This window comes from Schistocerca serialis, chromosome 4 (assembly GCF_023864345.2).
Source record: "Schistocerca serialis cubense isolate TAMUIC-IGC-003099 chromosome 4, iqSchSeri2.2, whole genome shotgun sequence".
Lineage (NCBI taxonomy): Eukaryota > Metazoa > Arthropoda > Insecta > Orthoptera > Acrididae > Schistocerca > Schistocerca serialis.
Window position 1 is genome coordinate 343869495 of NC_064641.1, and position 15647 is coordinate 343885141.

General features: G+C 41.7%; 1 protein-coding gene across 3 annotated transcripts in view; it reads left to right on the forward strand.

The window, feature by feature from the left end:
- LOC126474143 (luciferin sulfotransferase-like) overlaps positions 1–15647 on the forward strand; it is a 757275-nt gene that overhangs the window by 555062 nt on the left and 186566 nt on the right. For all 3 annotated transcript variants that reach the window (XM_050101593.1, XM_050101591.1, XM_050101592.1), the window contains one exon: positions 9545–9683. In XM_050101593.1, the coding sequence (XP_049957550.1) occupies positions 9545–9683 (139 nt within the window). The remainder of the gene's footprint in view (positions 1–9544; positions 9684–15647) is intronic.

Sequence of the window (15647 nt, forward strand, 5' to 3'; positions counted from 1 at the left end):
CAAGCATAGGGCACGTAATGAAACTGTTGGTACGAATAGATAATTTTCTGATGTTGTACGAATTGTTCACTGTTAGTTGTAACAGTTTTCGATGGAACTGAGCGAAGAGTGTGGAGACTTTGTACGTTACTGTAACGTACGTTGGCTAAATCAAGAGACATGCCTGAAACGATTTTTCGATTTTAAACATACTTTTGTTGAATTTGTGATGGAAAAAAGAGAACATTAATTTAAATTAGAACGTCTGGAATGGATTGCAGTACCCCACATTTTAAGTGGACTTGACTGCACACTGCCCGATGAAAGATATCGCTAGGCGAGAAACAACTTATTTCTGATTTGATGACAATGTATTTAAAAAGAAAATTGTATTGTGTAAGGAACACATTCAGACACAAACACCATCCATATCCCTGAACTCTTTGGCGTTAAAGAAAACGCAAAGTCTGAAGAATTCATTGCGGCCACGAAAAAATTACATGGATACTTACCTAAACGTTTTGAGGACATTATCAATCTTACACCTGTTTCGAGTCATTTACGAGACTTGTAACTTCCCCCTCACTTATCGACCTTAATGACAGTAAAAATTAAACCGTGTGTACCTAATGGAAATTTGGGAACAGCAATCGTCACCGAAGTTAATCTGTCGGTAAAGTGGGAGGAAAGGGTTACATCTAAATGAAAGGAAAAATGCAAATGAAACTGGTGGAAATTAATTTTGAAAAGGGGTAAAGTTAATAAAGGAAGTAAATGTGCGGTCGTTACGTTAACAATTAACTGGCGTTAATAAGATATTTGAGATTTGAGGAAAATTACGGTCGCCAGTCCTATGGACAACTACTATAATAACTGAAAAAGAAAGGTTATTGCACATATAATTAGCACTAAAAGCGTGGCAACTGAAGGTTGACACGTGTTGCGTGAAAACTGAAAGTTTGTCAGAAGTAATATATTTCGCAACCCTCTGACTTAAATTTAGCAAAAGAATTAATAAAACCGGAAAATTGAAAGTTAATCTAGTGACTGAAATTAATAGTCAGCTTTGCTTCTGAAGCACTACGAAATTCAGTAAAATAAGGTTAGTCTTGGGCTACCTCAACAATCATTTCAAAAGCTACTTGAAGCTACGCAATTTAGAAATAAGAGATTTAACTTTGAACTTGAATTAAATGATTCTGAACAATTAACAACAGCAAAATTTAGTACGTACCAAGCTGAGCTGCAGTCACAGGTAAGCTAAAATATGGTAACAAAGCTCGCACTCTTAATTTGTGCTTGTGTTATCTAAATATTGTAGCCCGCTATGAATACCTTAACTGAACTTTGAAATTAAAGCAGTGAAATCGAATGATATTAGTTTAATGCTGGCGTTTGAATTTCAACGACACTCGCGTTCATTCCGGAAAAGGAAGGGACCCTTCTTGGTAATGCAATTGGGACAATGAGCAAAAAAGATTCACGCTAAGTTGCTGTTATTTTGTGACGCAAATGGAACAATTTTAAAAGCTGAGGTCTGTCATACAGTTCTAAAACTTTACGTGCTTCGTCTTCCTTGTTGGTTGATTGAAAGTTTGAAGTCGTCGGTCGAGGAGGTGGCGACAATCGCTCATTGTCGGCCGTAGCTGTTCCAGATGCTGGATGTTGGCGCGCCTTCTTCTAGACACGGTCTCCAGCCGAAACGGGCTCTTGATGTGTGCCAGCTAACGCTTCCCGTCCGCGACACAATGTCAGAAACTAACATAGCAAGTCGAGCGCAATTACATGCTGCCAAACCCCGAAAGCGCGGCAACTCGCGGGAGCGTCACACAACACACCTGTTCCACCGCCCTACTCCCGCCAGACTCTCCTCTGCCCGCGCTCCACGCGGCCGAGTTCACACTACCAAAGATCCTAAACACTTTGGTTCTCCACACGACCTATCGATGTATTCGTTCGATAGCATAGTTTTCCCTTGGCAAGACCCAGCGTAAAAATACAAATAGTATTTACAAAACAAACCAGTCGTACATCGACATAAATGCATAAATATATATATACAAATAGTAAAACCATTACAATATATAAAGACACAGAAATGTCATATCGTCAGGTAACAAAAGAAGGAAAAAAATTATAGTACAATAGATGTAAATAGGAGGATATACATTTCCAGCGTTACAGACTGTTTGCTTTTTCAGCTGAAAACACCCCTTTGCATGTGCAGATGGAACAGATTGATTTGCCGTATAATTCGCATTTCAGACAGGAAAACTTTTACTACAAACTACAGGAGCTCTACATTGTTTTCCTCGAGAAGAGTTTCCATGTGTCCATAGTGAGACTCTTGATGTGGTAAAATATTTCGATCAAAATATGTCTGTGAAAGGGTTTTCTCAATTATGAAACTAAATAATTCACGATTACATGGCAACCCTAGTGCGAAACTGAGTGAAATTATCTGTGTCTGTCCGCATGCCGACAATATGTACCAAATACAAATGAAATGGTGTCTTCAGCGCACCAAAAATAATTAAATACCACCGAAAATTTGTTTTGTTTGTGATCTATATTATTGAGAACTATGAAATATGAAATAAAGTCACGTGCAGTGCGACTGTGTTGCCATTTAAACATGATGCTGTCGCAGTTTCCACCACATCCCTCCCCTCGTGCTCTGAGACTGCAAGGGGGTGGGGGCGCGGGAGGGGGCGATGGAGGAAGTTTGCAGCCAGGTGGGAGAACAATGGCACGCGAGTGAGACCACTGCTCGTGTGCGCAAATCTTGGCCATCACTGCACTAGATGATTAGGCATGATGGAGTTCCGCGATGGCCATTTTTTATTGTGTTATTAAAAAATAAAACCAGTATATCAGATTATCAGTACCTAAAATATTTTGTACCTCAAAATTAGTGAACCCAATCAATTTGTCACAGCTGTAATTTTAATGCTTTGTAAGTTGCTGAGTGCTAAATTCAGGTAGTTTATTCTGGCCTTTGTGGATTAATATAGACTAATGCCATCACAAAGTATGTTTGGTAACGGAACGACATAAATGTCCATTGATAACAGCATACTGCTCGTATGTTTATTTAAAAAAGAGGTTCATTTAAGATAATATCTTTCCAAGTGCAGACATCATCTTGTTGAAAAGTACGTGTCACTGTATGTATGAAACCGACGTTTTGGCCACAGTAGCAGTGGTCTTACTCTGGGTTTACTGGACTTATTAAAACGATCCAATCTTCAAAGCGAGTAGTTGTGATTTTAATTCCATGGGGTAGCGAATAGTTGTAATTTTAATACCAATGGGGCATCCTACTTTGTCGAATATATCGGTATGCCAAGAACAATTCACAAACCACGCAATTGCGACCTATTAGAAGAGATCAGTCTCGTTTGATGACGATGTGCATTTTTTCCTTACATATTAAAATAACCCTTGGAAGCAGAGTTTCATGTTCTCTTAGTATTATACCTTCAACTAAATGTCCACACTATCTCACCATGGAAATGCTTCATTCAGAGTTTCCATTATATACAACTGCTTCATTCTTGACATATTCAACCAGATATTACAGATTTTCATATTCTGTTACAAGACTGCTCTCACTAATACACAGAAATACATTCTCATTGATCACAACTTTTAAGTAATACATAATGTTTGAGGGTCAGTAATACAAAAAATGTCTCGCATTATAAATGGCGACAGGTGACAGAAACTTCCTCTACTCCACAATGCAGAGAGGCTGTAAATGTAACCGTAGTATGTTTCCTGGAAAATATATTATTTCAGAACAAACTGTATAGTTACTTTGAGTGCAAACGAAAAGTTTACCGCTTCTTAGGCTAGTGGACCATATTAAAACATGTATGGACGAGGATAAAATACAGAAATCTAGAACTGGAATATATTACTGAGACGATTTCTACAACAGAGCGTAAACCGTCACCTAACTCTTATCATCCGTGAAATTGTCTGCCTTCTACTTCGTCAGGTAAAATACGTTGACTAACGAAATGCGTATTGTGTGCATATGTGATCAAGAGGAAAGTATTGCTACGTTACCATCAAGAATAAGAGGAAATATAGTTGTCGATTTTAATAACTGTGTTGTATCCTCCACAGGTAAACATTTTGTCTAGGTTGTGACATCACAAATACATATGATAGGAAAGCAGGAAGGAAATTCGCAAATATGTGAGCGACAATTTAAAGGCATTCGAAGACTAAACGAAGAAACATACGCGACTGAATTTTATTTAGAGGTTGGGTATCTTGCATCATTATATGGCAGCGAATCTCAGAACGTTTCTAAATAAAAAGCGTTATCTCCAGGCAGTCTGAATGAGATTTTTCAAAGTGGTAAGAGACGCAGAAGATTTAAGGAATTTTAAAGGTAGCATGAATTGAATAATTTTAGATTTGAGAGTAAAATCCATGGAAAGAGTCCAAAAAGGGAGTGAACCATGAAGAGAATGAGAAGTCAATGGTTGCATCTTAGAAGCACAAGAAATAAATGAGAAGAGAGGAGTCAAAGAAGTCCGAGGATGAAATGAATATTATATCACGGAAATAATTAGTACTAGAAGTTTGTAACAGGAAGAAATAGCCCGAACACTGCTGAATCCTCCGTCGCAAGAATGCCGTAGAAAATCATAGAACGGAGAAACCCACAGCCCTGTCAAATTTACCCTATAGAATGATGGTTACACGCACATAATTCGAGCAGCCCACCAGAGACGGTGTCGCCAAACATGTTCTCCGTTTGGTTTCCTAGAACCGAACAAATGAGCGGTACAAAAATTGGACGTGGAACGGTTAAGAAACAAACCCGGGCCAGAGCCTCAGCAGTCTCGTACACTGTCATGAACGCAATCAAAAATGTCGTGAGCCGCCAGGACATGGTGCAAGTTTTTTAGTAGGACGCCACTTCGGCTCTGCGCTCTGGGAACACTGACAGTACTTGTGCCTGGCGGGCCGTTTGTATTTGATCACGCAACGACTTGATGGGCTAACTTCAATGCTAATTAATTCGGAAACGGCGCATGGTATCGAATTTTTTTTAAGAATTATTTCTCAGCGTAACGTCCCCTGCAACACCCTTACGACCTTTCCATACTGTTTATGGAGGTATGTGACATTAGATGCCGAAGCACAGATCATGTAATTCGCGTAAATAACGGACCGCTGATTTGCGTACGTGGTGATCTCACCTGATAGCGACCCAGATGGATTCTATAGGACCAACATCGGGTGGATACTGTTGTGTCTAGAGAAGACAGCCTAGACACAATGAGAGGAAGCCGAATGGCACGCGCTAAGCTAAAGCAGGATGGCGTGAGGTCTGAAACAGGATACGTAATGAATGCTATAAAGAAAAGTACGTAGCTTCTGGAATACTTAACTTTAATCCATCCTTTTGGTACATCTGGAGATTGTGGCGATACAAGTGAGACTCTTTAGATACATGCAATGTTACTAATGGCGCCTTGCTAGGTCGTAGCCATTGACTTAGCTGAAGGCTATTCTAACTATCTGCTCTGCAAATGAGCGAGGCTTCGTCAGTGTGCATCGCTAGCTACGTCGTCCGTACAACTGGGGCGAGTCCTATTTCGTCTCTCGAGACCTGCCTTGTGGTGGCGCTCGGTCTGCGATCACACAGTGGCGACACGCGGGTCCGACATGTACTAATGGACCGCGGCTGATTTAAAACTACCACCTAGCAAGTGTGGTGTCTGGCGGTGACACCACAGATACCGTCAGCGAGATGTCAACGTGAGTACACTATACTGCTCCTCAAACCATTGTGTCTCGATTCTGGTTTCGAGACACGAACAGTTATGACATCTCCGTCGGGGAAGACATCAAGCATGAAGGGATGCAGGTTGCTCGCAGCTATCCGCGTCTCTTCGATTACTACCGGAGGTACCATGCAAGAATGTCTCCCATAGCATGATACTGTTCCCACCAGCCAGCGTCCGTGGCGCGCTTCACGTTTCGAACCGCCGTTCAACTCGATGACAGCGTTTGTCGAGACAACTATAGGCCTAGTATAGCAAAAATGTGATTCACCGGAAGATCCGACACGTTTCCATTAATCGACGGTCGAATATCGATGGCCCCGCGCACACTGCAATCGTAATTGTCGATGTCGTTGGATCAACACGTAAACACGTAGGCGTGGTCTGCTGCGGAGCTCTATATTCAACAATGTACAATTAACGGGGTACTGCGAAACACTTGTGGGTGCACCATCATTGTGCTCTTTCGGCAGAGATGACACAGATCACCATCTGTCTTACAGACATGCCTTCGAACTCCCTGTTCTGTGAAGAGTCGTGGGAGTCCACCATTTAGCGCCTAGTGGTAGTTTCACTCTCCTTCTACCTACTTTCGGTAGATGCTCACGACAGTCATCGCTATTTTCGAGATACTCGTTCACAGGCTTTGCGTAATAATAATCTGTCCTTTCTCAAAGTCGCTTATCTTAATGAATATCCCTATTTGCATCCTATATTTTCGCTAGGGTAATTCCCCGACCGTGTCTGCTCCGCTTGTATACGAGTATTTTTGTTACCAAGTCACACGCCCGTAACGCCATCTGGCGTCATTCAGCGTCGCGGTCGACACTGGTTTTAATGTTCTGGCTTATCAGTGTATGTGTGGAACAGGAATTCAAGGAAATTTTATTGTTACAGTGATCTCCAAGAACATCGACGATAGACAAAACTATTGCTAGAGGACAGTGATAATTTCATTTGTCAACAAAATGGTGCTCCATTGCACTTCCATAACGATGTTCGTGCATCAGCTGGCAGTTTATTATTGATGCAATGTCCCCCACGTTCTCTGGAACTCATACTGTGTGATTTTTGCCTTTGGGGTTACATCAAATACAGGGCGACAATTAACTAAAAAAACCCAAATTAGTTACAAACTACGCTGTGCACACACTTTATTCGACATGTACACGTCACTATGGATATTCTAATTTAGGTTATGACATGTTCGACATGCCTGCCATCATTTGCGATGATGTGGCGTACACGAATAACAAAATTGTACATGACGCGCTGAAGTGTCGGAAAATCGATGCTGTCGATGACCTCCTGAATGGCTCTTTTCAGCTCATAAATGGTTTTGGGATTATTTCTGTACACCTTGTCTTTAATGTAGCCGCACGAAAAGGAGTTGCATGTGTGCAGATACGGAGAATATGGCGGCCAATCGATGACCATGCCAGTGGCCTCTGGGTATCCCAGAGCCAGAATGCCGTCCCAAAAGTGCTCGTCCAGGACATCAAACACCCTCCTGCTTCTATGGGGTCGAGCTACATCTTGCATGAACCACATCTTGTCTAAATCAGTGTCAATTTAGAAAAAGGCGATGAAATCACCTTAGAAATCCTTCACGTACCGTTCGGTAATTACAGTGCCATCCCTGAATATCGCACCAATTATTCCATGACTGAGCATTGCACACCACACCGTCACCCGTTGAGGGTGAAGACACTACTCGATCGCGAAATGCAAATTCTCAGACTCCCAAATGCGCCAATTTTTCTTATTGACGAACCGATCCAAATGGCGTCGCTAAGCCAAACCATATATGCGCATACTAATTCCCATCATGTCCCGCGGCCAACCATGCAGTTTGTACGTCCTAACGCAAACAGTTCAAACGTTATAACGATTTTATTTAATATAGTTCAATAATTGTCACCCTGTATATTGTTTTCGCTACAGCACTTCCCCACAACATCGCTCACTAATGAGAACGTATCAGGGAAGCTGTGACTGACATCAATGCAGACGCTGTAGGGCGAGTGTGAACCGATCTGGGCTATAGACTTAAACTGTACCGTGTGATTAACGGTTCACTCAATGAACATTCGTCAACATGGAACAAACAACCTCATGAGTTGCTGTTTCCTTACATATAATAATATACACTCCTGGAAATTGAAATAAGAACACCGTGAATTCATTGTCCCAGGAAGGGGAAACTTTATTGACACATTCCTGGGGTCAGATACATCACATGATCACACTGACAGAACCACAGGCACATAGACACAGGCAACAGAGCATGCACAATGTCGGCACTAGTACAGTGTATATCCACCTTTCGCAGCAATGCAGGCTGCTATTCTCCCATGGAGACGATCGTAGAGATGCTGGATGTAGTCCTGTGGAACGGCTTGCCATGCCATTTCCACCTGGCGCCTCAGTTGGACCAGCATTCGTGCTGGACGTGCAGACCGCGTGAGACGACGCTTCATCCAGTCCCAAACATGCTCAATGGGGGACAGATCCGGAGATCTTGCTGGCCATGGTAGTTGACTTACACCTTCTAGAGCACGTTGGGTGGCACGGGATACATGCGGACGTGCATTGTCCTGTTGGAACAGCAAGTTCCCTTGCCGGTCTAGGAATGGTAGAACGATGGGTTCGATGACGGTTTGGATGTACCGTGCACTATTCAGTGTCCCCTCGACGATCACCAGTGGTGTACGGCCAGTGTAGGAGATCGCTCCCCACACCATGATGCCGGGTGTTGGCCCTGTGTGCCTCGGTCGTATGCAGTCCTGATTGTGGCGCTCACCTGCACGGCGCCAAACACGCATACGACCATCATTGGCACCAAGGCAGAAGCGACTCTCATCGCTGAAGACGACACGTCTCCATTCGTCCCTCCATTCACGCCTGTCGTGACACCACTGCACGATGTTGGGGCGTGAGCGGAAGACGGCCTAACGGTGTGCGGGACCCTAGCCCAGCTTCATGGAGACGGTTGCGAATGGTCCTCGCCGATACCCCAGGAGCAACAGTGTCCCTAATTTGCTGGGAAGTGGCGGTGCGGTCCCCTACGGCACTGCGTAGGATCCTACGGTCTTGGCGTGCATCCGTGCGTCGCTGCGGTCCGGTCCCAGGTCGACGGGCACGTGCACCTTCCGCCGACCACTGGCGACAACATCGATGTACTGTGGAGACCTCACGCCCCACGTGTTGAGCAATTCGGCGGTACGTCCACCCGGCCTCCCGCATACCCACTATACGCCCTCGCTCAAAGTCCGTCAACTGCACATACGGTTCACGTCCACGCCGTCGCGGCATGCTACCAGTGTTAAAGACTGCGATGGAGCTCCGTATACCACGGCAAACTGGCTGACACTGACGGCGGCGGTGCACAAATGCTGCGCAGCTAGCGCCATTCGACGGCCAACACCGCGGTTCCTGGTGTGTCCGCTGTGCCGTGCGTGTGATCATTGCTTGTACAACCCTCTTGCAGTGTCCGGAGCGAGTATGGTGGGTCTGACACACCGGTGTCAATGTGTTCTTTTTTTCCATTTCCAGGAGTGTAGTACCTCACCTCAACACAGAAATTTTTTGTAATACTTGACTGTGTCTAGATCATTTTCAATAACCCTGTAGTGTGCAACGTCACAGAATTGAGACGATAATTTAACACATAGCCTAAATCGGTGGATTTTCTCAGAACACGACAGAAGAAAGAAATGTTGTCTATATTTTACTGATTTATCCCCTTCCTCTAGGTTCGTGGCAATCTCGCGATACACAGGACCGGACGGGGATACTTGGCAGCGCTGTACCGACATGCCGCGCCCGCGGTACATCAAGAGCCACCTGCCGTACGAGCTACTGCCGCAACAGCTCTGGACCAAGAAGCCCAAGGTAAGAAATCATGTGGGCGAGTAGCTCCTCTCTGAACCATTCCGATAATCAACCAGATAAATGAGCCTTTAACTGGGTCATATTCCCTGATTATCTACATCTACACACAACTACATACACACTCCGGAAGCCATCGTACGGTGCATGGCACTATACCACTAGTACTTTTTTCCTTTCTCTCAGAAGTAGAATAGAGACGTACGGTGCACGGCAGAGGGTACTCTATACCACTACTACTTTTTTTTTCCTTTCTCTCAAAAGTAGCATAGGGAAATCAAGTGTCTATATGCCTCCATACGAACACTAATTTCTCTTATCTTCTTGGTCCTTACGCGGAATGTACATTGGCGGCAATATAATTGTTCTGCAGTGAGCTTCAAATGTTGGTTCCTGAAATTTCCTCAACAGTATTTCTCGAGAGGAACGTCGTCTTCTCTCCGGAGATTCCAATTGGAATTTCCGAAGCATCTTCATAATACTTGGATGTTGTTCGAATTGCTTCGATGTCTTTCTTTAATCCGACTTGGTGCGGATCCCAAACGCTGTAACAATACTCACGAATGGGTCGTATTAGCGTTATATATGCGGCCTCCTGTGTGTGCAGCGCATTAGTAATACAATATTCCAACATTACGAAATTGTTATTCCTACTCATCTGCATAAACTTATATTTTTCTACATTTATACATAGCTGCCGTTCATCATAATCATCTACATTCGTGGATTAAGTTCATCGTCTCAGCTCCAACGTTTCTTCTACCGACCCACATCCTTTAACCCTTTGTGTATATATTGGAAAACTTTTCGTATTGCATTCTGTCTCCGTATTGCTTCCACTTCTGCTTAAATGTGTCGATTTGTTCAGTTATTGCAAACGTTTTAAGCTCACTTCTAATTTCATCATTCCATAGGCTACCTTCTAGTTCAGATTCTTTAACAAATTTCTGACGTCACTGTTCTTTCTTGTTTGCTAGCCAAGTCCCAGATCTGTAAATTAGCACTCGACCAGCAAGTGTTTTATAGAATTTCCGTTGCCTTTCTGCAGTTGTCTTTTTGTTTAGTATTCTTTTAATCGTTCCACAGGTACCCTGAAATATTTCTGTCTTGTTCCTTATGTCTTTATCGTAATCAAAAGAAATTTCGCAGCCCCGGTAGTTAAACTGATCTACTTGCTCCATGATTTTGATCACCATCACTACTTTCGAGCGTATCTGTTGTTTCCCTCGGAATGCCATTACTTTCTTTTCCATTGACCTTTTTTAAATTATAATTTTGGCCAATTTGATTATTACAGTTCTTCTTCTGATGTGGCGATTATACTCTGGTTGTCAGCATACATTAATGTTTTTATATAATGGTCGCAACCTGGTTATACTCCTTTGTTATTTCGTGTTGCCTCATTCCATTTTTTTGACCATATCATTTATATATAAACTGAATAAAGTTGGAGAAATACTGCAATTCCTTGTTTAGTTATAATGCCATTATTATTTAGTTTTCCCCCGTTTTTATTGAAAATTTAATTTGATTATATAAACTTCTTACAGCCCGTTTAAAGTGTGCAATTCCATTTTCTTGTACTATTGACCAAAGTTTTGTTTTGCTTCACCTGTCAAGTTCCTTGACATAGTAGATAAAAGCTATCTGCGTCTCATTATTAAATTATCCTCATTTGCTTATCAGAGTAAATCTTCTATCATTGTTGTTCGTCCAAACCTAAATCCACTCCGGTCTTCAGTTAATATTGTTTTGGCTGTTGATGTTAAAATTTTTGAATGTACTTTATACCCAACTGTTAAAACACATTCCCCTCTACAATTGTTACAGACGTTTCGATGTCCTCTTTCTTTAAGGGGCTACGGAATCACCTATCCCCGCAATGTTAATATATGCCTACTATAGGGAACATTTTCTCACAAACTACTGGAGACAGAGAGGTAAAAATTTTACTGTATGTGCATTCATATGTTACAACAATACTGAAACAACAGTTTATTGTCAAAGTATTTTCTTACAGAGATATTGTACATTTATTTTTAAGTAAATTTTTTCCATCGCTTTTTACTAGACTATCACCCCTAAGTCTTTTGTAAATCAAGTAATTAAAAAATCGTTGTTTCAGTATGTAATAGGGACCTATGTCACTACGTCATAAAAATTTCAGACTTCTAGGTTGACCAGTACCTGAGATAATGTTCCTAGATGAAGTAAAAAGTAAACTTACGGGAAACGGAGAAAGAAGATTAAAACATTCCTGATCCGTAGCTAATACCCCCTTCACAGTCTTCATAATCATCTTCAAGTCTTCTTTTGGCACCCCTCTGCACCTGTCTTGCTTTTTTCACTAATGTCTTGATTATATTATCAGCATGCCTTAGTCTGTGCTGATCTAAAAAGAACATAGCACGTACCGTACGGGAACCAACACACACAACTTTTGAAGGACCTGGCATTTAGTTATATTTCCAAAATTGAAGGTTGCCACAGCATCATACACACCAAAATGTAGTGTATTAATTCCGACAAACACTGTTTTTGGGAGACGATGCCATATCACACTATTCAAGCACTCGTTGGGGTTCTGCGTTTTTCCGTGAAGACATTTCATCAGAAGACTTCTGTCAGCCAGATCTCTGAAAATGGGCTTTATTTCTGCCATGATGGCTGATGGTAGACTGTGGTGGTGAATGTATTTCTCTCCTGTTGTTAGTCCCCTATTGTATTTACACCAGCTGTTTTCACCTTTGGGGCACAAACCATGTTGTGGATGCTCATCCGTGGATGCGGTGTGGAAATATAAAGCCCATATAGCTCTCCTCATTTCTTCAAGATTGCCTGTATTTTGCCTGATTGCAAGGCCATAGCAGTTCTGAATGTGGTCTATTATGGAATCAGTCAATCTTCCTCTGCCATCCAAGGTTTTCCCATCATCTAGTTTTTTCCCTTTCATAACTGATTTTAACCTTCTCAGCCTGGCACCCATTCTCTTCTGCACATGTCCTATACATTCAAGTTTGCTTATATTTACACTGTTCCCATATGGTTTGCTTTCCAAAACTTCTTTGAATGCTTTAGAGTCACCATCTCCCAGATATTTGACATAGCGAACATTATACCACTGTGAAGAGCGATGAAAAATTTTCTTCACCCCAGCAACCTCCATGCCACCACTACTACCATAATAATTAGCAATACAGTCATCACTGTGTTCATTTTTCAGCCTGCCTGTGCACCTACAGTATTTAGACATTATTGCAACATCAATAACCTTGCCAGTATCAACACTAGTTGCTGTTACAACACCATTGTTGGAGGTGTGGCCCCTTTTCTGCCACGTGCCATCAAACGCCACTGTGAGGTCACGACTGCCGTCATTTTCTTCCACTGCTTCTTCTACAGCAACCTGCATTGACTTCTGTGCTACATCTTCAACTGCAGATCCTAGTACATAATTGTAAGCTTCAAACTTTGAAGGTGCACTTGGAAGATTTAGAACACCACATAGCATATCACCAGCTGCTTTGCCCTTACCAATTGCTCGCAATCCATAAACTAACCTAATATTTACACTATAAAGTTCAGTTTTCTTGTATCCATTATTTACAGTTACTGAAACCGAACTTGGAAACTTACAGCTGTATTTACAAACACTGCACATTAAATTAAACTGGGCAGCCAGGCCAACATGGGATTCTACTTTCAGAGAAACGTTTCCATGACATTTTTTGCAGCACAAACTGTTTTCAAGAGCTTCACACAATATATTCGTATCAATGAGTTCAAAAACTTCATTCCCTCTATCAAGTAAATTATATTTCTCTTCCAAATCTCTTAGTTTTTTATGAGAAGCACTGTTTTCATTTGGTGTAAGTTCGTTCGGCAAATCAGTAATAAGTGGATTCACATTTTCCAACAGTGATGATGATGAACTGCTTTGCTTTGCTAATGAATCATTATTTCTTTTCTTTTGCCGGTTAACACGCTTTTTAAATACTTCTGCTTTAGCTCTAGGCATTTTCACTGCGAAAAATGAAGCACTAAATACGAAATAACTCAACAACTACTACTTTCTTATATCACACTGTTTACAAAACAGTCCCGCCACAAAGTCAAAGAGTAACTTGAGGAAACCAGAGAGAAACATTTTCGGGCAACTAGTGTATAAATAGTCGCTGGAAACCGGGATATTTGAATTCATGTCACTTTAAAGGTACTGCCAAAAAGTTCATGGTCAGCCATGAGAGACGTGTATAACTAAAGCGCAATACCCGATCTCACAAATATATAAAAACAAAATAGTTATAATTGTAGTAGAGCTATGTATGATACGTCATTTTAAAGAGGAAACATGGCAGAATATAATACGCCAATAAAAAAAAAATTCGATTTTTTAACCCAAAATCCGATTCCGTATCCCCTTAAAAATTGAGTACATTTCCTATATTTTCTCTTTTTGTAGCATAGATTTAAGAAACGTAAAAATCTTAATTTCAGGAGAATTCCGCAGTATTTTATTAACTCTCTGTTAATGGCATCTATACCAACTGCCTTTCTGTTTATCATTTTTTTCAAGCTTTTCCAATTTTTCTAATATCAGTACAATCCCACCATCATACATTTCCGCATCATACATTTTATAGTGTTTACCCACTGTTTTTCATTGACTGTGTTGTTGTTTAATGTACCTATTTCTTGTCTATGTTTCAGTGGTTTCTGGGCAGTAGCCTGTTGCCTACCAATGCCATTTGGTAGATAAGTGATATATATATGTCGCAAGTTGCTCTATATGCAGGGTGGTCCATTGATCGTGACTGGGCCAAATATCTCACGAAATAAACGTCAAACGAAGAAACTACAAAGAACGAAACTTGTCTAGCTTGAAGGATGGCGCTATGGTTGGCCCGCTAGATGGCGCTGCCATAGGTCAAACAGATATCAACTGCGTTTTTTATAGTAGGAACCCCCATTTGTTATTACATACTCGTGTAGTACGTAAAGAAATATGAATTTTTTAGTTGGACCACTTTTTTCGCTTTGTCATACATAGCGCTGTAATAGTCACAAACATATGGCTCACAATTTTAGACGAACAGTTGTTAACAGGTAGGTTTTTTAAATTAAAATACAGAACGTAGGTACGTTTGAACATTATATTTCGGTTGTTCCAATGTGATTCATGTACCTTTGTAAACTTATCATTTCTGAGAACGCATGCTGTTACAGCGTGATTACCTGTAAATACCATATTAATGCAATAAATGCTCAAAATGATGTCCGTCAACCTCAATGCATTTGTCAATACTTGTAACGACATTCCTCTCAACAGCGAGTAGTTCGCATTCCGTAATGTTCGCACATGCATTGACAATGCGCTGACGCATGTTGTCAGGCGTTGTCCGTGGATCACGATAGCAAATATCCTTCAGCTTTCCCCACAGCAAGAAATCCGAGGACGTCACATCCGGTGAACGTATGGGCCAATCCACCAGTCATGAAATATGCTATTCAATACCGCTTCAACCACACGCAAGCTATGTGCCGGACATCCATCATGTTGCAAGTACATCGCCATTCTGTCATGCAGTGAAACACCTTGTAGTAACATCGGTAGAACATTACGTACGAAATCAGCATACATAGCACCATTTAGATTGCCATCGATAATATGGGGGCAATTATCCTTCCTCCCATAATGCCGCACCATATATTAACCCGCCAAGGTCGCTAATGTTCCACTTGTCGCAGCCATCGTGGATTTTCCGTTGCCCAATAGTGCATATTATGCCGGTTTACTTTACCGCTGTTGGTGAATGACGCTTCATCGCTAAATAGAACGCGTGCAAAAAATCTGTCATCGTCTCGTAATTTCTCTTGTGCCCAGTGGCAGAACCGTACACGACGTTCAAAGTCGTCGCCATGCAATTACTGGTGCGTAGAAATATGGAACGGGTGCAATCGATGTTG